Source organism: Saimiri boliviensis, chromosome 11, assembly GCF_048565385.1.
Source record: "Saimiri boliviensis isolate mSaiBol1 chromosome 11, mSaiBol1.pri, whole genome shotgun sequence".
NCBI classification, from domain to species: Eukaryota; Metazoa; Chordata; class Mammalia; order Primates; family Cebidae; genus Saimiri; species Saimiri boliviensis.
In genome coordinates, this window is record NC_133459.1 from 73,898,940 (window position 1) to 73,924,514 (window position 25,575).

Genomic DNA, 25,575 nt, shown 5'->3' on the forward strand with positions numbered 1-25,575 from the left:
ACGAAGTTAAAAGAGAATGTTACTGAATGGGAAAATATATAATATTTTTAAAATGCAATTTTAAATCATGCATAGCTTGTCTTGGAGTTCATCCCAGATAAGTATCAGTATAGTCAGGGATAATGATGAATTCTGGAGTAGAATTGTGTAAAGGTTTGAAATAGCAGTAAGCTCCAGTCTTGGGAATGCAAACTGATGTCATTTTGGAATGTCCTACTATTGAAAAGGAGGGAAATGAAGCTTAACCCCACATGTCAGCGTATTCTCATAAACAGCCACCTAAAAGGGCATAGCCACAGACACTTAAACACAGCTACAGATACACACGTGGACATGGATCACATAGATACCTGCTTTAGGATATGAAAAATTTCCTAGGTCACAATTATAAAAGTGCAATGGTTTCTAGAAAAAGAAGGTCATTTCCTATCCTGGCTCAGAATGTTAAAAAAATGACTTTCCCATAATATTTTCTAATGAATCTTCCAGTCACAGTCTCCTATGGAAGCATAATTTATGTAGTGGATGACAAAAGAGTTTTATGATATCTGAAATTCATTTAAAATCTTTAGGTCGGAAAAATTGAGATCCAATTAAAATCTTAATAAATGTTGCATATAAATATATTAAATTAGTATGTGTGCAGGATGAAATTGGAAAAGTTATGAGAGTCAGCATGTTAATTCTATTTCTATCAGGGAACTAACTGTATGTTATAACTCTGAGAATTACTGGGTAATGGGGCTGTTTATAGTGAAGCAAAACCAAATTTAAATAGCAAATTTGCATCCGTGACTTGTCATAACTCATGAAGTCTCCACCTTGAGGCATGGTGAAATCTCCCTAGTGAAAGGCCTCTGAGGAGAGGGAAGGTGGACCAGTTGGAGCCAACAAGAGCCCTAAAGAGGCTGATGTAGTGAAAGGGCCAGGCCCCAAGGATCTCGCCATGAAGGGAAGCAAAGGCTGGCAGGCTGCTCTGGGCACCCCCATGTAGTAGGTGAGATACAGCAGTGAGAATTTTTGATTGACAGCTATTCTAAGGCACAGAAGGTGGTAACAGCTTGGTTGGTGAGAGACAGATGAGAAGCGCCAAATCTTTGCTAAGGCATGACCCAGGGCTGAGGGTTGAAAACGCAGGATGAGTGTATCCGGTACACTCAGATCGATAGAGTGCACCTATCCTCTGTATGCCCACATATTCACCGTAGGTTTTGTATCCTAGTATGTATCCTAGAGAGGATTCATACTTACTCTACGTTTTCTTGCGGCTACACTGAGACAACAGATTAAATCTGAAGAGTGCCAAATGACAGAGATTGGGCTTCTAACATACAGGACAGCTGAATGTAGCAGTTAAGATGGCAAAACTACGAGGCCCTAGATTCAAACCACTGTTCCCTTAGTGACTAGCTGGGGATGATAACATCCATGTGGATATTGTGAGGATCAAATGAGGTATTTCATGTTAATTGCAGGATGCTTCCATTTTGTTATTATTATTTTTGAAAATAGAAGTGCTTCGCTTTAAGTCGTATAATGTCAGAGCTGGAAAATTATGCTACACCTATAGACTAGACTAAGCGGTTCCTGTAGTTTGGCCAGTTTTACAACAAAAAAATCCTGGCCACACACTCCTACCCTCCTAGCCCCAACAAATCTGGCTGTACCTTCATTTCTTGGTAGGTTCAAAACCTGTTTTTATTTCCATCCAAAAGCTTTTTTTCCCCCAGATATCAAGAGTGATCCCTCTGAAACAGTGATTCTTAATATTCTTTTGTAAATCTTCCAGTCCAGATTTATTCTAGAATTTGAGTTTGTTTTTATATTGCTATAAATATACCTCTATTTCTAGCTGTATTTAGACATAACTTTTGGATGCTAATAAAAAAATAACACCTTGGGAAGTATGGACATGGGTGGGTAGAAATTTAATTGAGAAAGCCATACCCAAGTAAACTGAGGGAGTTAGTAAAGGCCCATCCTGCTATACCCAAGTCATAACATGTTAAATGTCAGCTCCATTGGTGTTCAACCTCCTGAGACACGCAAGGTCATCCTATTCATCTTCTCCCACAAATCTATCTTCAGTGGAAGATTTTCTTCTTTATATTTAAGCTATCATTTAAAATGTGCTTATAGTGCTAGAAATTGAGTGTATTTGCAAACATTATTATCTCATTTAATTCTTGTGAGGATAGATCCTATTAGATAAGGTAAGGATGAAAGAGAGGTTAAGAAACTTGATCCAGGACATCCACAGGGAAGTACTTAGCAGGGCTGTTCACTAGGACCTGATGTTTCACTTTCCAGATGTACAGACTTCCTGGAGAGAATGATGTGCTCTGCCCACCCTTGCCCCTTTGCCCTGCTGTTCTGCCGGGCCCAGACCCTCCTTCCTGAGAGCTTTGCTTCTGCTTTGGCTAAGGCCCTTTCCATGTTATATTATCATGTATCTCTTATTCTTATCTTTCTAACTTAACTGTGAGCCCACGTTGATGTTAGATATCCTGAAAGTCATTCTCCTATCCCTGAAAGGTCCTCAATAAAGATTTTTTCCTCCACTTAGTGGAAAGTGAATAAAGTTTATTCTTCCATTTAGTAGTAGCTCAATAAAAAAATTGTGGAGTTAACCAAGGGATGAGTGAATGAATGAAATACTGAATTTTCCTGGCCCATGAAGGACCATAAGCTAAAGCAGCAGTTTAAAAGTATATAGTCCCGAACAAGGAGTTTGTACTGAAAACACACTGGATCTGTAAGGCAGAGGAGGAAGGAGAGGGAGGAAGTCGAAGAGCAGGCTCTGTGGTACCCCAGGGAGACTGAAGACAGGAGATTCCCATGGGAGAGGCAGTTCATCCACAGGCTCAGCTTCTGCAACCTCCTTCTTGTGGTTACTCCTGCGTTCTAATAATTTCACATGCTCTCATCCAGAAAAATACCAAATTCCTTGAAAGTCTGGTGTCTGCCTTGTGGTTTGTGAGCCAATCTCATGACACTACCAGCCCACAGTACTTTTCCTGATTCCATGGAGGCAAACTAGACAGGGCTTCTAGGAAGTGAAACTTCTTCTGGATAAATATTTGGGGGCTGCTTTAAAATGTTTCTGACAGACCAAGTGGTAAAAATCTGTGTATATTCAGGGAATGCTCTCTGTCTTCTGCAATGCGTTTACTCTCCTTGTAGAAATAACTGCTTCTCTTAGCCAGCTCTTGCTGGGAGTAGTGAGGAGCAAAGTCCTGCCATGTACACACACACACTTTATAAACATAGAATGTACAATCAACATGTGCATATATAATGCAATATACACCTGTGTACATCCTGTGTCTATATACTGTCTATTATGCATATACAATTTTATAAACAAGCTGGTAGCACTAAAAGGCAATCATCTCTATATTATACACAAGCATAAACAAAATATGTGATATGCAGTGTAAGGTTCATGACGTCTTTCGTTGATTGACATTTGTGCTCCCTTATTAGTGGCAAATTACTAACTTTAGATGAGCCCATCACAGAGTGAAGGCTCAATCCTTGAACAACCCAAGAACTTCTTGCTACTTTTGAAGAACCCTTTGAAGTCTGCAGAAGGGCGATGCCAAATCCACTGAACTTTGACGAAAGTGTGAAACTTCTGTAAAAAGGAGTTCTCTGAAGTGTGAGAGGAGACGGAACCAAGAAGAAAAGAAGGTTCTCTGCTCCCCCGCGGGACCCAGGTCCCTGACTGCTGCGGAGTGCACTCGGGGCGCGTCGAGCCGCCAAACGGTCACAGAAGAAAACAAGGGAAAGAAGCAGCCGGCACCGAGGGGCCGCCGGCGCCGGCGCCCGGGACGGCACGTGACCTGGGGGGGCGGGGCCGCGCGGGCCGCGGGCCAGTGGATGGGGACGGGGGCGGGGCCGCGGCTCGGGGGGCGGGGTCTGTGGCGGCGCAGCTTGTGCCGCGGTCCCCTTATTTGGAGCTGCGGGAATGTGGGCTGGAGCGGTCCTGCCGCGGTACCAGCCTCCAGCCTGCCGCCGGGACTGCCCCTGACCCAGGCGCGCCCGCTGCTCGGTGGCAGGAGGGCCGGCGGAGCGCCATGGCCTGCATCCTGAAGGTAACGACTCGGATCTGTGGCTCGGACGCGTGGTTGGCCAGCCCCTTGCTGCTCAGAGTCACGGAGTCAGCCGCGGTCCCACCGCATCCTCGTCTCAGTTGTCTTTTCCTGGCATTGATTTTCTTTTTGTTCCTCTGGCAAATGCATATGGAGGGAGATTCTGAAACATGCAGCTGGCACAGCTTCTTTTCCCACCATTCCTGCCTGCTCGCGCCTGCATTGAAGGAGCTGCAGACTGTTGGCTCCAGGGGAGAGCAGGGCTGTGTGCAGAATAATGGGGATGGTAGGGAGAGGAGGGGTGTTCCCGCGGGTCCCGCGGCTCTGTGGAGCCTGAGGCCTTTCAGGGGCCACGGGGAGGGGTGGAGTGGCTAGGTGTGAGTTGCTGGTGGTGAGGGGCATAGCGCTTTGAATGGAGGGAAGAGTGAGCGGAGGTGGGCTCTACTGTGCATTTGCTCATGTGAAGACAGAAACTTCTGAGTTTACAGGTAGTCCCTTATGAATGAGTTTTCTATGAGATCGGCTAGCTCTGTGTGCCGTTACCTCTACTTTGGAAAAGTTCACACGAGGATGTATGTGTTAGCAGAGAACCTCTCACCCGTCTTAGGCTCACAAATTTGAATAGACAAAATGATTTTATACTCTGTCAAAGTGCGCTCAGCTGCTCCTTCTTTGTTGAGTTTTCTTTCTCCAAGACCGGATTCTTAGCCTCAGCTGAGCATCTTTATGGGTTCACAGACTTGTGGCCTCAGGTGGGGGGACTTGGTGTGAGGGCCTCACTTAAAAAGAACTTTCCATCCAGCTGTTAGAGGCTCTCCTTCCTGCACTACGTTTCTACGAGAACATAACCTGGCCACGTGAATCAAAAACATGCACAGCGTGAAAGTTTCCTGGGCCTTGACTGGAAAATGCAAAGGCCTATTTGTCCAAGCCTGGGGGAACTGTGTGACGAAGGAAAATACCAGAAAACAATTCGTTGTTGTTGTGTTATTGTGAAGTAGCATTTATTTCTCCGTAAGATGATATGAAGTCATCTACTGCTATTCTGGTTACCTGAATCATCTTCTAATGTGCCTGGTGTTAATGATGCAAGTAAGAAACGATCCTCGTAGAATTTATTTCTCCTTCTTTGAGTGAAGGAGATCAGACATTTCCTGTGATCTTTCTGAACTTCCTTCTTTTGTTTCAGAAAATTTTCCAGGACATAATAAATGGCAGCAAAATCACAAGGAAATAATACATCAGTATTACAATATGGAGTATTTAACCTGGAGACTCTTAGTACAAGGACTGACATATGAATATGAGTCATCTCTACTATTCATTGTGTTATTTGCTGAAAGGGACATTGAGAAGCATGGTATTTATTGTTGGCCATCTTTTTCCCTTTTGGTTTCTCCCTTGCCTTGTCCTGTACACGTGCTAAACATCTTTAATGCACATCCCAAACTACACATGAACCTGGTCCAATTTTTCTCCTCTAGCACTTCACACTGCCCTCAGACTTTGGGACATGTCTGTCCACCTTATCTTCCCTCCACTGAAACTAATCTGGGTTTTAGACTTAGATGTGTCTGGATGCTGGCTCTGCCTACTGCTACCTCTGTGATGCTGGAGAAGTTACTTAAATGTCTCTGGGCCTTAGTTTCTTCGGTAAGATCAAAGTAGTGACACCTGCTTTACAAGGTTGCTGTGGGAATGAAATAAGATAGGGCATGAAAAGTACTTTTGGCACAGGCATTAGTATGTGCCTTTTTTCCCTCTAATGTGTAATAATAACTGCAGTTTGGTTGACCCTTAACTATATCCTTAGTCTGTTTCATATCATGATTATTTTTTATAAAATACAAAATGTTTTTTAATTCTTTAATCTTTATATAAAACCCTGAAAGATAAATATTATTGTTTTAAACCCCATTTTACAGGTGAGAAAGCTGAGGCTCCCTAGTTGAAGAGATTTGCCTAAGGTCACACAGGGTTAATGATAGAGTGATCCTGAATTTAGACCCAGATATGTCAACCTTCCTTATACTTTGCTGCTGTTCCCAGTACTTTCCCAGGTGATTAAGATGTCCTAATGCCATTCAGTTTCTACCACCTTTGAGCACCTTTGAGCAATCATTTTCTCTAGTTATGGTCCAGACGGTCTGGGCTGGGCCTTTTGTCTTTGTTGTCTTCGAAAAGCTACAACTGGAGCAATGCAGAATACAGGTTTCAGTCCAGAGACCTGAGTTCAGTGTAAGTTTGGTCTCTTGCATATGATTTTAGACAGCTGCTGCGACTTGGAGCCTCAGTTTTCCCATGCTGAAGTGTTCACAGCGTTATAACCATTGCGCTACAGGGTTGTTATGAAGATAAAACTATGGCCCCACCTTTTTTTAAAAATGAAACATTTTCTGCCATATGCTGGCCCTGGACTTGGTGTTGGCATCTGTAGAAAAGGAAAGATTTTCCTCTGCCTTCTTAGTTTCTGTGCCTGGTTCTGATAACTAAACTGACAAAAAGCATATTAACAGAGGAAAAGCATTCAAATTTTATTTGATGTTAATGTTTTTATATGTACACAGAGGGCTTCATATATAAGCAATACTCAAAGAAGGGGAGAGGCCTGAGAGTTTATAAAACATTTTAATAAAGAAGGCTAAATTGTGTGGATGTGACAAGACAAAGGAAAAACGGGGTTTGGCCTGGGGCAGTAGATTGTGGGAAAGTGACTGGGAAATGTATGGGGAAAACTAATGGAAAATAGGTGAGTGTTTTTAGTAGAGATTCATCTTGGTGTTCACTCTCCATCTTTGGTCATAAGAACGTTCTCCTCTTCCTGGCACAGGGAAGGCACATTTCTCATGGGAACTTTTATGCCTTACTTTTAGGTAGAAATGGGGAGGTCAGAAAGCCCTTCCTGTGTCTGCTTTTTCTCAATTGCCTTTAGCTCAAAGTAATCAGTATGTCAAAGTGATATATTTTGGGGTGGCCTGTTCTGATTCCTTTTACATCACAAGACGCATAAACCATTGACCCCATTCTCAAATGGCTTGTGGTTTAGTAAGGGTGATAGAAGAGTAAATGAGTGCTTAGGTTACAATGTGAAAAATGAAACTCCATGAGTCCCTGGCGGGCACAACAGAAGCATGGAAGGAGAGAGCAATTACCCCATCATTGGGTAGTTCAGACAGTTCCCACTGATGATGTTCGAGCTGTGTTTTGAAGACTAAATAGGATTTGCTGTGATGGAGCTTGTGTTTCAGGAAGATAACTTTTGAGGCAGTGCCAACTTTGTTCTGTGGGCTAAGACTTTAATTTTTTCAAAAGACTTTTGCAGATTTTACTATCCATTTTTACAAATGAGAAAACTGAGAGATATATTGATTAAAGTATCGTTATTGCCTACACAGTAGTGACCCTCAGTAAGAAGAGGCACCCATGCTGTGGCATCTAATTTTGGTCTTTTAGGGAATATGAAACTATCCCCTCAAGGTGTTGTGCATGCTGAGGGCCCATTTTGCCAATGCACAGGGCTTGTTCCCATAACAGAATGTTGATCACCTCATAATCATTCAATTTTGGAATACAGACTTCACATTGCCTGGACTTTAAAGCCAGAAATATGTGAATTTTAATTATGGATCCACTCCTTTTTAGTTGTAGGGCCATAGCAAGTTTCTTGATTTTACTACCTCAGTTTCCAAAATGGGAATGATCACGCATTCTTCAATGGGTTATTCTAAAGGTTAAATGAGATAATCTGTATATTAGTTATATTGCAGGGGGAAAAAAAGAAACTGAATCTTAACAAGTTCATTTCTTGCCATGCTCCTGGTTAGAAGGCTCTTCTGTGTAGCTCTACCATTGAATAAAGAATCAATTCAAGGACCAGTCTCTTTATTATTATTATTTTGAGACGGTCTCACTCTGTTATCCAGGCTGGAGTGCAGTGGTGTGATCTGGACTCACTACAACCTGTGCCTCCTGTATTCAAGCGATTCTCATGCCTCAGTCTCCCAAGTAGCTGGGACTACAGGTGTACCCTCACCATGCTTGGCTAATTTTTTGTATTTTTAGTAGAGATGGGGTTTCGCCATGTTGGCCAGACTGGTCTAAAACTGCGGGCCTTAAGTGATCTGCCTGCCTTGGCCTCCCAAAGTGCTCTGGATTACAAGGCACGAGCAATGGTGCCTGGCCTAGAACCAGTTTCTTTTCATTAAGTAGCTCTGATGTCTTCTTGGGTCCCAGAGCCCTTGTCAGATTCTCTGCCTTTCCAGCAGACAGAGTATAGGGAAGATCTCGTGGGGGTGTTTAAAAAGTCTCTCAAATTTGATAGACAAGAAAATTATTTGCTTTAATTTTTATTTATTTGATTATTAGTGATCATTTTACATTTGTATTAGTCATTTGTCTTTCTTTTATAAATTATAGAAACTTTGAAATTTTACATAATAAAACCTATCCATATTTTATGATTTCTACCTTTGGTCAGCAGGTACATTTTCAGCACAATGTCTTGTACACTTATATTTAAAAAAATAGGTAACTTGTATGAACTTTTGTATCGGAAGTGGACATTGAGTGGACATGAGGGCACAAGATCCTTGTGAATCATTTCTGCTTTGGAGAAGATTGTGGTTTTGCAGGTTGATGCAGCTTATGAACATGAAGCAGTTAGCTGATACAACACATGCATGACTAAGCCACAGCTACCTTCTCTCCAGTGACCTGTCCTCATATATTAATCTTGATTGATGGGAAATTAGATGAAACATAATATCAAATTATGAATTTGGTGTCTTCTCATTTCCTCTTCCTCCCCCTGCCCCAGATCTAATCCTTCTCTACAGTGAATCAATTCTGTCTCTGGAAAAACTCAACTTTGCCCTGTCCTCTCCAATCTTACTCCCTCTGCCTTGTTCAACTCCTACTTTAGAGTCACGTCCATGGTCAAGCCATCTCCTGCCTCAGCAGGCCTCCTCTGTGCTCCTGTGGTCTTAGTTCTTGATCCGGTAGTAGCAGGTGTTGCCATGTACTGTCAATAAACTGCTTTCGTGCCCAACTCTTTTGTTTAACTATCAACTCTTAGGGAGCTGCAGCCTTCCAGTGTTTACTGAGCATCTGTAAATGAATTCTGTTCTCCCCCTAAGTGAGATTATAGACTCTTTGAGAAGGCAAATAATTAAACTAGTAATTAAAACTATGCAAATTACTTTGAAACTTACACCTCATGGTATGGAAGTATATGGATGGGATGGTGGTGGTTTCTTACCTGAATCCAGAAGGCAGAAAAGGCTTTGTTTTATTCAAGTTTGTATTCCTAAGAACTAGCCTGGCTCTCAGTAGGTGGTCCTTAAGTGTTTGCTGAATGTATGAGTGGTGTTATTCATTTTTTTTTTTGATGCCAGATATAGACACAGGTCCAACCTGTCTTCTGAAAACAGCTGAGTTCTTCAAGGATGTGGGATGGATTTTTTTTGCTTTAATATACAGCAAGCAGATTAGAGCTTGACAATTAGTTTGCTCTTTACATTTTTTCTTCGTGTGTTTCTTGTAGGTAGATCTGTTATCATTCCTCATATAAGACCTCAGGCCAATTTAAAATTTGGGGTTGGGGGTATGGGGAGATGAGAGAACTGGGCTAGAGGGAGAAAAAAAGGGAAGCATAGGAGTAGCTTAACTTTCTTGAGACAGAGTCTCGCTTTGCCACCAGGCTAGAGTGCAGTGGTGCCATCGTAACTCACTGCAACCTCCACCTCCCGGTTCAAGTGATTCTCCTGCCTCAGCCTGCCGAGCAGCTAGCACCTGGCACCATGCCTGGCTAATTTTGTTGTATTTTTAGTAGAGAGATGGGGCTTCAGCATATTGGCCAGGATGGTCTCGATCTCTTGACCTCATGGTCTACCTACCTTGTTCTCCCAAAGTGCTGAGATTACAGGCATGAACCACCACTCCGGCAAGAGTGGTTTAACTTTCATCATGATCATTTTGGTTCCCCAGATTAACAGAAACAGATAAACCAAGAAAGCAAAAAACTAATCAAAAACCAAATGCCCACAACCAAACGATTGTGTGGTTCTCAAACTATGAGGTCTCAAAGCATTTGAAAACAGTATGGCTTCACTGAGACTGGAGAGCCACAGGGACCTCACAGGTACACAGATGATAAATCTGAAACTAGGATAACCCTGGCAAGTAGACAAGTGACTTCATTTAATAAATCTGCTATGACATTTCTTACTGCTGCCCAGGAAATGCTGAATTCTCAGCAGCTGCCTGGCCTAATTTCCAGTCTTACGGTGACTGAGCAGATGCTTTTGCTACGTATATCAGCACACCGTGGGGAATGAGTGGCTTGTGTAAAAGTAGTGCTCTTTGGATGTACTGGTAACAACAGTGACAATAGGTTCCATTTACTGAACAGCCAGAGTGCTCAGGCTGGGTTCCGTGCTAAGTAAACTTCTATTACACATATTGACACTGAAGTTCGGAAAACCTAAGTAAATCGTCCTGTAGCCAGCAGTCAGTTAAGTGTTGGAGGCGGGGTTCGCCCCGGCTTTGCCTGGTTATAGAGCAGGGGTGTTCAATCTTTTGGCTTCCTTGGGCCACACTGGAAGAAGAAGAACTGTCTTGGGCCACACATGAAATACACTAACACTAATGATAGCTGATGAGCTAAACATAAGTAAATAAATAAAAAGCAAATCGCAAAAAAAAAAAAAAAAAAACTTATAATGTTTTAAGAATGTTTGCAAATTTGTGTTGGGCTACATTCAAAGCCCTCCTGGGCTGCGGGTTGGACAAGCTATAGAGCTTGTCTTTTACTTTCAGTGCCAATTAAGTCAATATTTGTAGGGATTCTGAGTTTATTTCACCGTCTTCTACCACAGGCAATATTCAGTCTAGACAACTTCCTAATCTGGTGACCTGATGTGGACCACTTTTAGCTGTGCTGTTTTTATTTGTTCCTCCAAGTTTCCTTTGTGACAGAGGAACTAGAGGGGCTGCAAAGACTGGGGAGCTAAGAAGGCTTTAATTCTGTGTCTAACTCTGAATAGCTCTTTGATGCTGAGCAAGTTATGTGAACCTGTATGTCCTTTATGGGGGTGGGAGTGAGGGAGAGTTGGATTTACCCTGAGCCCAAGTTTCCGGACCCTTCCGAGGTTCTGGAAGAGACACTAGCATTTTGGTATTTATAATTTTATGTTCACTTTATCAAAGAATCCCACAAATTGTATACATTTCAGGATCCCCAACCTGGATCTGCCCCTAGGGTGGTGTTGGAGACTGAGACACTGCTTGTGAATGCACTTTGCAAAGCAGAGTGCACTGCACAGATAGGAGGTGGAAACGGCAAAAAATATTGCTAGTATTAATACTGATAATAGCTGGAATTGAGGAAACCTTTCTTGACGGACTAGTGGAAGAAAGAAGCGGTTTATATCAGAGGAAAACAGAGGAAGCCTATTAAGCTTTCTAGTAAACCACTGAGCAAAGTTATGAAAGCTTCTCTCCAGGAGAAAAATTTCTGTTTGTGAGAATTTAACACACACTTCTGCCTGAGGGCTGGGAGCTGAATGAGGTTCTTTTCTGTTTCCTGGCTTAAGGGAACAGTGCAGGAAGGCATTTTTCTAATTGGAGGGAGTAGATTTACAAGTGCTACCTGGATCCCATTACCAAAAGCTGCAGTTACCTCCTGGTTATTAAAAGGCTCATTATTCAGCTTATGGATTCTCCAGACCCTGTTCGCCTCCAGCTATTCTGATGTACACATTTTATGCATTTTACTGCCAATTAGCATCTTCACCTGAGCAGGGAAAGAAAGGGGTGCTAAACCCCAAATTGGTTCATTTCTCTCCCTGTTAGCAGCACTGTAAAGGTTTGTCAGCAGGAGAGTGGGTCTAGGAAAAGGCTCAAATGAGGTGAAGGGATTATCTGTACTTTGTCTATTGCTGCCTCTCTCAGTTCAAAAATCGAGACTAGCCTCTGGCTCTGATTGCAAAAGGATTTCAAGTCACTAAGTTAGAGACCTTAGCCTGGGATCTCAAGAGACTTTAATAAACAGCAGCCCCAGGGTAGGTGGCATTCTTTGAGAAGCCCCTTGCCCCACACTCGGTATCTCCAGGCCTCTCTTTCATTTCCTGTGTGATGTGGAGGGGTGGGGGCCAACAACATCTGGCACTTGAGAGAGCGAGGGAGAAGTTAACTTCCAAACAGATTTGTCGGAGGTCAGAAAAAGAGAATACTTGGGTGGTCTTAGTGTGTGTGTGTTTTTTTAAAGGTGTGTGTCTCTGTGCACACGTAGTAAATATAAATATGCATCCACATTCATTCAATCTTAATATTTACTTTGAAAACTGTCGCACATAAAATCCTTTTCTGGAAGGGACTTCCCTCTGATTTCAAAGGTCTTTGGTTTCTTAATGAATTTATAAGCTGTGCATTTACTAGATATAAAATAAAATCTTAATTGGTCAGCTATGAAAACTATTTGTGTCTTGCTCTGAGAAGATCATGAAGACAAGGGAACTGGAAGTCCAATTGTGTATGTTCTGGGTTGGAAGTGAGTCCTGATCTGGGATTAAAACCCAGTTGTGATACTCATCTTAGATTTTTTTTTTTTTTTTTTTTTTTGAGACGGAGTTTCGCTCTTGTTACCCAGGCTGGAGTGCAGTGGCTCGATCTTGGCTCACCACAACCTCCGCCTCCTGGGTTCAGGCAATTCTCCTGCCTCAGCCTCCTAAGTAGCTGAGATTACAGGCACGCGCCACCACGCCCAGCTAGTTTTTTGTATTTTTTTTTTTTAGTAGAGACGGGGTTTCACTATGTTGATCAGGATGGTCTCGATCTCTCGACCTCGTGATCCACCCGCCTCGGCCTCCCAAAGTGCTGGGATTACAGGCTTGAGCCACCGCGCCCGGCCTCTCATCTTAGATTTTGAGAACTAGAATGAGTAATGACTGTGGTGAGTTGATTCCTCTCCTTGAGACTAGTGGGATATGCACTTGGATGAGCAGGGCTGAGATTCTTGGTGCTATGTGTTGCCTGGCTGGCTGCAACAATGGGCTGGACTCTAAAGAAGGAGAAATGAAAGTCTCTCTTTGTGAAAAATTTGCCTTATCAATCAGAGAAAGTGGTACCAGAGAAAAGATGCAGGAGCTGCTCTCTGGGGCGTGGGCAGTAGGAAGACTGTGGGGTGCAGAGGTCAGAACTAGACCGACTCGGAGGCCCACTCTGGCTTTGTGATTAATATGACTAAAACAATAATACCTTTATTTCATGCTCTGTAGCAGTGCTGTCCAGCAGAAATATCATGTAGGCTATTTATGCAATTGTACATTTCCTATGAGCTATATTTAAAAAAGCAAAAAAGAAGCATGCAGAATTTAATGTGTTTTAATTAACTTGAATTATATCCAAAATAATTTCATTTCAACATGTACTCAATATAAAAATTACTGCGATATTTGTATACTTTTTTTTTTTTTTTTTACAAAAAGTCCTTAAAATTCAGTGTATGTTTTACACTTATAGCATCTCTCAAGTTGGATGCTAAACTTTTCATCAGAAATATTTGATTCGTATTTTGATTTTTAAAGTCAAAAAGTAGGTTCACTCATCTAAGTTGAATTGTGCTTAGACCTTTTCCAAAAGCTGAATGGAACATTATTTTTTAAAGGTAAATTACTTAATATAAAATTAAATAAAAAACTGTGGTTCGTTGGTTTTGCTAGCCGTGTTTCAATGCTCAAAAGCCACATGTGGCTAGTGGCTACTGTGTTGGATGGCATGCTCCTTTGGGTATTCATCTTCGCCATCTGAAGAGACCACGAGACTCAGAGACAATGAGAGTAGTGTAAGGGGCTGCAGAAAGGATTAGCCGCTGGGTCAGATTCAGATGGGGAAGACACACCTGTTGGCTAGACCTCTGGCAGCCAAAGGCTGGCAAATAATGAGCAAGTACTAAGTGCCTGACTCAGAGACACATGTGAGCCTTTGATGAGCCCTTGAAATTTTATCTGGAAATGCAGTCCTATGTTTTACCATATCCTGAGCCTAATTTTCCTGCAGATGTTGTGCAGCTGTGAATTTTCCCAAGGGAGTGCTGCTTTGTGGGATGTGTGAGTTGGCTCTTTGGTCTCAGTGTGGTAGTGTGAACTTCTGGAGGCTCAGAGGGCAGAGACTGACCTGATGCACTTTGAGTTGTTTCATTGCTCCAGCAGGGTAGTACACATATGGGAGCAATTTAAATGTCCAGAACAAACCACATGTCTTCTTTTAAGTCAAGAGAGCAAAGTGATTGCAGTTCCTTTGTTCAGTTTGCTTATTTTTTACTGCTTATTTCTGTGTGTGTAAATTCAGCAACATGCTAATAGACATATGGCCAGTGGTGCTTAGAGCAAATCTGTTTGTAAACCTTTATCTCTGTTTTGCCTACACATTTGCATTGTAGTCCTGCCCTGCTCCAACTCCTTGCCCTAGATCATCTAGTGTAGGCATCTTTTGGTGAGATGAACATTTTGTTATAATAATGACAGTAGATGTCATTTGCTGAGGGTTTTCTCTGTGTCAGGCAGCCTACTAGGTAGTTTACAGAATTTATTGTCTCACAGCAACCTTCAGCATGGGCAAGATTTGTTTCATCTGATAGGTGATAAAACTCTGGCTTGACAACTTTACCAGTATGGGAGTGCTAGCCTAGGGTCAGCAAACTACCTTCTCTAGGACACGTCTGGCCTGCTGCCTATTTCTGTGCAGCTCCTGAGTCAGAATGGCTTTTGTGTTTTTAAATGGTTGGAAAAAAATCAAAATAAGAGTAGGATTTCCTGACATGTGGAAATGATATGAAATTCAAATTTTCTGTCCATAAATGAAGTTTTATTGAAACACAGCCATGCTTATTCACCATATCTGCTTTGATGACACAAAAGCAGAATTGATTACTTGAGATGGGTAAGGTATGGCCTATAATGCCAAAAATACTATCCATCTCTTTACAGATAAAGTTAACCCTTGTGTTAGATAGTTGAGTTCTTTCGGTGAACTCAAAGCACCACAGTGAAGAGCAGTGTGGTTCTCCCATGTCTGGCCAGCACCAGGCCTCATGCCTCACACTCTGAATGTTGGGGGCCTTTACTGAGCATAGAGCCAAGCATAATATGTGGAAAAGGAGACTGAAGCTTAGAGAGGTCAAGTGACTGCCCAAGACTCATAGTGGGGCTGGAATTCAGACCCAAATTCTGAGCCCATAACAGTTATGTTGACCTCAGTGCTGCAAAACTTGAACTACATCAGGACCACTGGAAGGGATGGTTGTGCTAGAGTTTGCTAGGCCTTACCACCAGTTTCTGATTCTTCCAGTCTGGGTAGGACTCAAGAATTTGCATCCCTAACAAGCCACCAGGTGATACTGGCACTACACATCTGGGAACTGCACTTTGATTAACCCTACCATATGACATCCAGCTCAATGAACAGTGTTGAGTTATGGAAATTGCAGAGCATGGATTCAAACCCATGCATTTCCCAAACAAAATTGACTAGAAATTTAAATCAATTTAGAAATTTAAGTGCAGTGTATTCCAGTTAACTTTCTTGGCATTGTAATAATCTGTTTTCTGCCTGCACTGTTTTCATTGAACTCAAGATTTCTGATGCTATGAATCTGAGGCCACCATGTACTTTGAAAAGCTTTTGCCTTTGCATGAGCTAGGTGGGCTGGGACTGAAATTAACCCCTCACTGGTGGCATCACTTGTGTGTTTCTGGAAAAAGCAGTTTATGATTATTTCTAAACCAAGGAATTTTTTTCCTGCTGATTGCATACCAAATCCTTTCTCACAGTTTGGCCCCCCATATCTTTGCTGGCTAACAGGGAGAATTAGGGGTGCAGGAAACAGCTTTCATAGTTAGACTATGCTGGCTTTGGTTACAAAAGTTTCTGCATCAGTGCTAGAGTTCACTATCTGAATTATTGGCTTACTCTCATACTTAAAAAGTCATTATTTAAGGATAAGGAATGGGAGGATCGAAGACTGGTGAAAGATAGTTTTTTTTTTTCATGTTGATGATTCATAGCCTTGTTTTAGATTTTCCTAAGTAACAAAAAGCACTAGATACTGCTGATTTAGTCTCTTCTTATAGACTCATATTTGTGTAAAGAAGGAAATTGCTCTGTAAGTTTTCCCTTTTGCTGTCTCCTGGCTCTCTATTTCTGTGCCTTTATCTATAGTGCAGCCTATTTTTCTGCTGTTCCTTCTTCATCTCCAGCCTTCACATGCCTTCCCAATACAAGTGTTGTAGGGATTATTAGCTAGGATGTCTAAGGAACCAGACTATTAGCCCAAGAGAAGGGAAGCTTGGGGAACTCTTACAACCAGGTAGATGAAGCCCTCTTGCGGAGTCCCAGAATGTAAGCTATTCCGTTAGGAATCCTTCTCTGGAAAATACGAATATTTGCTATGCCTGACATAGTCATTGGCATGGCGTTCATGACAGCTCACCGTGTCATCCCTCACACCTTTGTCATGGCCTGCAGGCTGACTTCCCTACTACTTGTGTTTGTTCTTTTATTACTGACCTTGTCAACCAGGTCATTCCGTCTTTCCTTCTTCCTATTTCTAAGAGAAAATTCATTCCCAGAAACAGCAAGTACCTGAACCATTGCTGCTTTATATGTGCTGCCTTATTTATTTTCCTCTAATTCTTTTGGCTTGGAGTACCCTGGTTTATGTGGCCTGATGATCTGTTCATTGGCTGGTTTGATGTTTATTTAATTCTACCATACTGCTTAACCTCAGCAGCCCAGTTTTATTTTTGCATGTGACTTCTAACTGGTTGGCAAATTAAGGTTTGTTTTTCTCTCACCTATTAAAACCTTGTTTGAAGAAAGGACATCCAACCCATATACCACTCTAGACTTCTGTGTTAGAACTACTGAATTTCACTGTACATTACTTCAGATTTATGTAGGTTAAAGGGATCTGGGTTTGACCTTTCCCCACTTACTTTCAGCAAGTAGAGATGTGTGAAGGGGAGGTTTGTTTATCAAGCACTTATAGAGAATCTAAGTACTGTGGGTAAGAGGAGGCGTAGAGAGAATAGAGATAAAAGAGACACTGAAGATCTAATTATTTTTCTAGGGGAATCTTCGGGTGTGTGTGAATGGTAATAATAATTGTAACAATAGCTTACATTTACTGAATGCTTACCTGTACTGTGTTAGGGCTTTATATTTGTGGATATTCTCATTTCATCCTTATAGGCTCATGGGGTACATCCACCTAGATGAGAAAACGAAGGCTTGGAGAGGCTAAGTTGCTTCTCAGAAGTCAAATTACTTGTTAAAGGGTGTTATGCTTGAATAAAGGAGTTTGGCTGAAGTAAAATACATTTCCTGGAACATATTACTAAGATCATACATAGGCAAACCTATCTGTAACTTGCTCACAATAATAATAACTTTAATGACACAATAACATCAGCAAACATTTTCTGGGCACTTACCATATGGTAGGCACTCTATTTAATGCATACAGATGATTTCTTTTAATGTTTAGCAATCCTATTAGAAATCTATTTTATCTGAGGAAACTGAGGCTCACAGAGAACTTAAATTCTTTGTCCAAGGTTGTGTGGCTGATGAGTGGAACACCATGGGGTCATGTTATTTTTATAATTGTTATTGTTATTAGCTAAGAGTTACTATCTGCAGTAAGGAGGAGACATTGTTCTCAGCACTTTACATTTATTAATTCATTTAATCCTCATTTTACAGGTAAGGAAACTGAGGCACAGAGTGGTTAAGGTTATAAAACTATTCTATGGCAGTGGTGAGATTTGAACCCAGGCACTTTGACTCTGGAATATGTAGCAGACACGTATTTGACCACAAACTTTGTTTCTTTTGCCACTCTGGTGGTCGATCTCCTAGAGCAGAGAATCACTAGTACTATTAAAAAACATCCCAGTAGCAAAGTAACTTACTTAGAAGGAGCTTGTGGAAATGAAAAATACAACTTGAATTTTGACTTGAAATAAACTGAATTTTTAAAATCCTTTGAGGCTTTAAAAATATGTATTTGAAGAATTTCAAATCAGATCAACTTAGGCAGGCTCACTTAGGTCAAATCAGACATGGAGGAATTCATTTCCTTGTGGAGCTGGTGTTGAGCATGAGTCCATCGAGCTGCCTGGGTGGGAGTGCCCGGCAGCTTTCCTTCTGGACTGCTCCCTGTTCTCCCCTCAATCACTCATCTCTCTGGATAAGGCCACAAAACAGCCAGAGTGATCTTTTAACAAAGTAAATAGGATCATGGCAGCCTATTTGTTGATCTGTCAGTCAAAAAACTAAAAGGATCACAACAAAAACCAAAGGGATCGCAACTGTTTTGTTTATGGTTGTGTACCTATCATCTAGCACAATGCAATCAACAAAAGAATGATGAAATTTTTTAGGCAAAAAAATAGCATATGCTAAGATATGATGCCATGAAGGAACGGGACATTTTGGGAAACAGTGAAAAGTTGTGGATGGCTGGCATTAAGCTGGTTTTGGGAGCTGGAAGAGATAACACAATTGGGATCAGATCATAAGGATCATGTAGATTTTGTTAAGGAGTGTAGATTTTATCCTCTAGAAATAGGGAAACACTAAAGGATTTATAAACAGAGTCCTTGGGTTGGCTCTGGACATTGTATTTTGTCTTTGGAAATTGCTTGTCTTGATGATTTTGCTGCAGTGATTGCACAGTGGTGGTTTCAAACACAACACTGAGAGCTAAAATATGCCAAAGATGTAGGTGTGCTTGTTTATGACAGAGCTTGGAGTTGTATGTATCAAATGGGTCAAGCCAATGACAACATAACTGAACATTTTATTCAAGTAAGTAATTAGTTGTACCGGTTGTTAAATTTTCCATTTGATGAAGGGAATCACATTTGAGCATTATCTCTTGGGTCATTTAGATGATACATGGTGGATTTTTGGCTCCTTTTGGTAGAGTCAACAACTGACATTCAGTTGACAGTATTGCCCTTAAGGAAGATGCTAGGTGGTCCTTCCCTCAGAGTCACTATATAACAGCTGTCTTTGAGTCCTGCCTTGGAAGGAAACTATTCTTTCAGCAGCTACTATTTATTGAGCACCTACAATGTGGCAGAGGAACTAATTATCTTACCTTACGTGAGTAAAAACTTTACAGCATCTCTTTGAGGGAGATGTGTCCGTATTTAACGAATGGAGACACTGTGGCTCAGGGAAGTTAAGAATAACTTAGAGTACAGTTACATACACCTAGATGTGCACCTCGAGTGTGCTTATATACACCTAGAAGTTAAGAATAACTTATCCAAGCCACAGTTTCTCCATTGTAAGTGCTGGTGGGTCCACGGAATAAAATTCAGATCTGTCTGACCCAAAATACCTTGCTTTTAACCATCTGGTATTCTACCTCTGTAGAGGAGAGAATCATTTAGGACTGTTGAAATGAACTAAACATCAGTACACTTTGAAGGAGCTTATGGACATAATTTTGATCTGAATTAAACTATTTTTTAAACATCAAGGAATTCCTAGAACTTTTCTTTGATATTAAGAACGTTTCAACTAGATGGTACTTAAGAAGACTATTTAACTTGCTTAGTTCAGGTCAGACCTAGTGGAATTAGCCTCACTGATAAGCAGATACTTAAACAGAATCTTGGTGAATAAGCATGAGGGTTAACTTCAGGCAAACTGGTCAGATGGCTGTGCCTCCTGGTCTCCCTGCCACAAGTTCCTCTTCTTCCTTTGTCACTCTTTTATCATTTCTTGGCACAGCAACCAGAAGGAATTTTTAAAAGATGTACCTAATTTGATCTCGTTCCCTTTCTTATCTGTTCAGTGGCTTCCTCTTTCATTTGGAATGCGTTAAGGTCTTTTCATCGTGACTCCACAGGCCTAGTTATCCCTCTCCAGACTCCTCCAAGGCACTCAGACTCTTATTGTTTATTTTCCAGCTACTGTGGGGTCCTTCCAGGCTCTGAATCTCAAGCATGACGTTTGTGGAAAGTGGTGGGGAGTACTTTACAGCTAGAGCTTAGTCTGCACTTGGGGGCTGGTAGGAGATTAGGTAGACTAAGGGGTTTGGACTTGACCTTGTAGGTAATGGAACACCTGTGAGACATTTTTAGCACAAAACTAAATGTGATGGAGCTACTGAGCTGGGGGGTAGAATATTCTTCTATTGTCTTATTGCGTTTTTAAAGTGCTCAGAGTGCCTGCATTAGCACTGGTCATTGCCCTTTGTTATTTGGAAATGACTTGTTCCAATTATGGCGGCCTTGCAGTTGCACAGGCAGAATGTTTATCAGAAAGCTGTAAGTTAAAACATGGCAATGGCATCTCTCCTTGTGTGTCATATTTAAGGCACATGTTCTCTGAAATAAAGGAGCTGGGCTGGGTCTTGCACTGGCCCCAGACCACATTCTGTTACGACCATGCTTCAGTGAGAATGCATCACCTGTAAAATGAAGATAAGCAAGAATATCTGTTTGAAAGTAATAATACAAGTGAAATGTTCTTGGCAAATAAAGCTATTAATGTAGGTGTCGAAATTTTCATTTACTCAGAGCAGTCCTAAACTTAAATGTAACATTTCAAGCCTTGAGATCATTGAGTTAAGGTTTTTCTTCATGTGGGTGAACAGTAAAGGCTTGTGATCTGAAGGTATAATTTGGGAGGAGTAAGGTACTTCTGGCCCATTGTGCATCAATGCCTACTGTTTGTTTCCCTGACTTAGAGTGTGGCTCCGTAATATTGCCCTCAAGGCAGCTGTTGATGGTGTCACCCTGTGCTCCAAACCTTGAGCTAAGCACCACATATAGGCATGTGCCACATAACCATGTTTCAGTCTAGTCAGTGACAGACTGCCTATACAACAGTGGTCCCATAAGATTATATCACATTTTCACTGTATCTTTTCTATGTTTAGGTACACAGATACTTATCATTGTGTTACAGTTACTATACCTACAGTATATAGTACAGCAATGAGCTGTATGGGTTTGTAGCCTAAAAGCAATTGTCTATACCACATAGCCCGGGTGTGTAGCAGGCTACACCATCTAGGTGTATGTAAGTGTGCTTCTCTATGATGTTCACACAACCACACCTAAGGATGCATTTCTCAGAAAGTATGCCTGTCCTGGAGCCATTCATGACTGTATGTATATGCCAGTTAAAGCTTATAACAACCGTGTGAATCTGTTTTTTCCTCCTGCTGTGACTCTGGATTGTTTATTAGGAAATGCAAACTTAGAGAAGTTAATTGCTTAAAGTCAAAGAGTTAGGAGATCCTTCAGTTTTGACTGATGTCAAAATTTGTGCTCTTAACCTCAGCCCTGTCCAAGTCATAAGACCGTCCTATAGACAGGCCAGAATGGTACAGGTAGAAGCCCAGGAAGAGATCTACTTTCCTGTAGACCTTAAATAAAAATGTCTCTTGGACCATCTTGTCTGAAAGCCCATCTTTTTGGGTTTATTTCTCTGATTAGAGATATACCTTTTTTTGCCTAATACATATTTTAGTAAGTAGTACAGGCATCAGCCTTTTTGTAAACTATCAGATTTAAACAAGGAAGTTTGCTATTTGAAAGACTGGCTAATCTCTCGGTAAAGAAGTATCTTATAATTAACTATTAATGCCTTAGTAGCTCTTCTGTTTCATAATTTGGCTTTCAAAAAATAATAATGGCAAAAGATAACTTTTTTGATAAGCACCAGGTGCTTTTATAGAAGTAGTTTTTATGGGAGTTTCTAGTGCAATCATCACAGCAACCCTTTAAAATGGGTGCTATTATTGTATCCATTTGACAGATAAGTAAATTGAGGCGTTAGAGGCTAGATGCAGGGATGGCTTCATGGCCCCACACTTGGTGTAATATTCTGCAATTATTGTCTTAAAAGCCTTCGTAAGTTTGAACAAGGGCCCTGAATTTATATTTTGCATGGGGCCTCATAAATTGTGTGGCTGGTCCTGCCTAGCCAAGCTGTCCAAGGGCATTCTGTGGTGAGCAGCAGAGTTGAGATTCAAGCCCATACTGCCTGGCCTCCAGCGCGTGACCTTCCCATTGTGTCCTCCTGCTTCCCACATTCCCATCTTAAAGCACTGTCCTCCATCTTCTTTTTCTCTGGGTGTGTCTTTAGAGGCATGTGGTTTGACTCACCTCTGTTCAGTTCTTCAGATTCGAAATTTATTTGTTGAACTGAATGTTTGATATATACAATTTCCTAATTAGGTTTGTGGAAGTGCAGTAGTAAAGATTTGAAGATACGGCAAGAATTACATATCCTTGCTGTAGTGAAAAATCATAGTCTAAAAATAGATGGGAATAAAGTAGAAACATTGTAATTTGTTTTGTACAGCTTTAATGGAAAAAGGAAAGGAAAGCAAGCTCCAGTACATCTGAAAGGAAGGCAGTCCCTTGGCACTGCCTGTCTCAGTGCCGTGTGTCGTGGGCTGAGGCCACTTAATTACCACGTACAATTTTATGGACTGTTTACGAGAAACTGCTTTTTAACTTTTCATGGATTGCAGTAAAGGAAAATGTAGAAAGATAGAGGAGGATTTTCATCACTTTGGCAAAAACTGTTTCTCCATGGTCTTTGGCTAGAGCCTGAAACTGCCCAAGTTCCATCTCTCACCATTTTCTCAGCACTTTCCATGAAGTTCAGAGGCCGGTAAAACAAGCATGGTTACGAAGAAAATCAGAAGATGACTCCCCCAAATCTGCCTCTCTGGTGTAAAATTATTTTGAGCTGAAGGCACTTAAGAAGCAGTAAACAGGGGAAAAGCGCTCTCTATTCTCATTTTCTGCCTAAAGACAGGATATAAATCTTCCTCTACTGGAGACAACTCCAGACTCATCAGCTCAGAGACAATGCCACAGGAATCTGCAAACAAACCTCACTTCACTAATTTCTGCTATATATTTGCCTTCCCACAGTTTCCCATCCTTGGAAGCCCAAAACCTCACTCCTTTGTCCTGTCATTTCTTGACAACTTTATTGTTCTCTGTTGAAGGTGCCACATAAGCCGGAGTTGTAAGCTGCTGCTGTGGGTTACCTTTCATTGAGGTTTCTCCTGTGTGATGTACACTGCATGCATGCATTCATAAGTTGTTTGTTTCACTTCTGTTAATCTGTCTTTTATTATGAGAGTTCATCCCAACTAAGAACTCATGGCGCTTGGGGGCAAAATTATTTTTCCTCCCTGATAGTCACTGGGGGGGGCAACTAAGGCTCTGACAGAGGCAGGCATCTGCCACAGGACCGGCTGATAGAGTCAAGAGGAGTCCAGAAGGGTCAGGGGAGTTCTCCATGTAGAGAAGAGGGAGAGTTCATCTATGGAGGGAATAGTAAGAACAAAGTCACGGAGGCGAGGGAGATCATGGTCAAGATGAACTGCAGGATTTGGCCCTGGGGGAAGTGTTAGAAACGTAGGTGGGGACCAAATGCTAGTGTGCTAAGTTAAGGAGTGTGGATTTATATATCCCAAGGCATTAGGGAAGCTGATCATAATAGCTGACATTTATCGAGAGCTTCCCAAGTGCTAGGCACGATTTAGCCCTGTAATATCTTTATTCTCCAACACTCCTTTGGGGTAAGTTATTAATCTCATTTTACAAAGAAGAAAATGGAGACACAGAGACATTCAGTAACTTACCTAAGGTCATACAACTAGAATGTTTCAGAGCCGGGATTGTGAACTCCGGAAGTCTGGTTCCAGAGCCTGTGTTCCTGATGGCAACGTTATACTGACTCCAGTGATGGAAGAATTTTAAATAGAGGAAATGTGGATATAATTTACATTTCCAAAGATTGTTCTACTGGAAGTGTGGCCTGCTGGATGCAGGGAGATGAGCGTCTCTGGTTTTGCCACCGCAGGAGCTATGAACATGTGTTCTTTAACAGTGACTTATCTCTTCCCTTGGCATGCGGGCACAGTCAATTCTGACTTTAAACCTTCTCCCCGCTCTGCCTCTGAACAGTTTCCTCACCCCTCTCCACCACTCCTTACCCATGGCCTTCAGCATGGGCTCTTTCCATTGTGTCTTTTCTGCGCTTCCATATTCCCATGTTCTTAAAGCACTGTCCTCCATCCTTTTCTCTGGGCGTTGTCTTTAGAGGCAGGTGGTTTGACTCATCTCTGTTGAATTCTTCAGATTCAGAATTTATTTGTTGAACTGTTCAACAAATCAACAGAGATGAGTCACTGACTCAGCAATCTTCAGTGACCTTTATGCTACTTGACCATCACTCAACATGACTCACCAATCTAGCTTACTTTCTTCTACTTGGTACTGTTCTCTACATTAGAAACCTCCACGTGGTCCCTAGTCACCTGTATGTATACGTATTAGGTGATATAATGTGCACACTCAGTGGTCATTATTAGCACATGAAATGACTGAGGACTCCAGAGGCATGAAGGGAGTTAGAGTCCTTCCTGTGTTATATATCCCCCTGGGATCTGGGGGGCAGGCAGCAAACCTCTTTGGACCTTAGAGATAAACTGGGCAAAGTAATCATATCTGCTACACTGGTTGTTGTCAGAAACAAAATGAGATAAGATTATATACTTTGTATAAATAATGTTCTCTGGCTAAATTGTCCCTAGTGTTAGCAATTTTATTTACTGTCTGTACTCTACTTGTTTTGATATCATTTATGGCAGCCTTATGTATTATAGCATTTAAACCTGGAGGGATCCAGGCAGACTGTGGTTAATTAGCTGATGTTTAGAGAGACTGGTTAATTCACTGCCAGAATGGAGGTTCGGTGGGTGGCGAGGATAACTGTTTTCTCCAGTCAGTGGGTCAGACTGTTCCCAAAGTGTGATCTTACCCATATCACTTAACCTCTCTGGGCCTCTGTTACTTCCTGGAAAATGAAGGCAAAATTGCCTACTTGTAGAGCTAATTGTGAAGAAGATTGAGATATTTTGTGTAAAGAACTTGGCACATAGCAAGTGTTCTTCTATAAATGCTATTATTATTTTCATTCCTGAAAAGGAAGGAGTTAGCATTCTAGTGTTGAGTGTAAAAAGTGGGGGAAGGAGTGTGGGAGGGGTTTATACAGTTTTCTTCCTGTCCTCTCAGTTGTCCTCCCTCATCTCTACTCCCTCCATCTCCAATCTTTTCTCCCCTCAAGGCTGAATGAAATTGGATGTCTTGTAAATGTGTGCAGCCTTTGCCACAGGGCCATCAGACATGTCCTTCTAACACTCTGGCATAATGGATGAAAACATGAACAGCTGAGAGTCATTGGTTAAATCTCCAAATATTTCACCCCCTCACTTGTAGGGATGGTGCCCTCTGCCTGGTGAACGCAGCCCAGGCAGAGCTTGCAGGAGCCAGCTCTGCTGGTGGTGGGCCTGGTTACCTAGGCAACATTTACCTGTGCTGATGACAAAGGGCCTGTCACTGCCTCCTGATGCATGTAGAAGAATATTAAG

At 41.7% G+C, this 25,575-nt stretch overlaps 1 protein-coding gene across 1 annotated transcript in view; it reads left to right on the forward strand.

The window, feature by feature from the left end:
* The first annotated feature begins 3,957 nt into the window (after positions 1-3,957).
* The window catches only part of ST6GALNAC3 (ST6 N-acetylgalactosaminide alpha-2,6-sialyltransferase 3), a 585,173-nt gene continuing 563,555 nt past the window's right edge, over positions 3,958-25,575 (forward strand). The window contains exon 1 of the mRNA XM_003921398.4: positions 3,958-4,097. Coding sequence (XP_003921447.1) covers positions 4,080-4,097 — 18 coding nt within the window. The 5' untranslated portion in view covers positions 3,958-4,079. The remainder of the gene's footprint in view (positions 4,098-25,575) is intronic.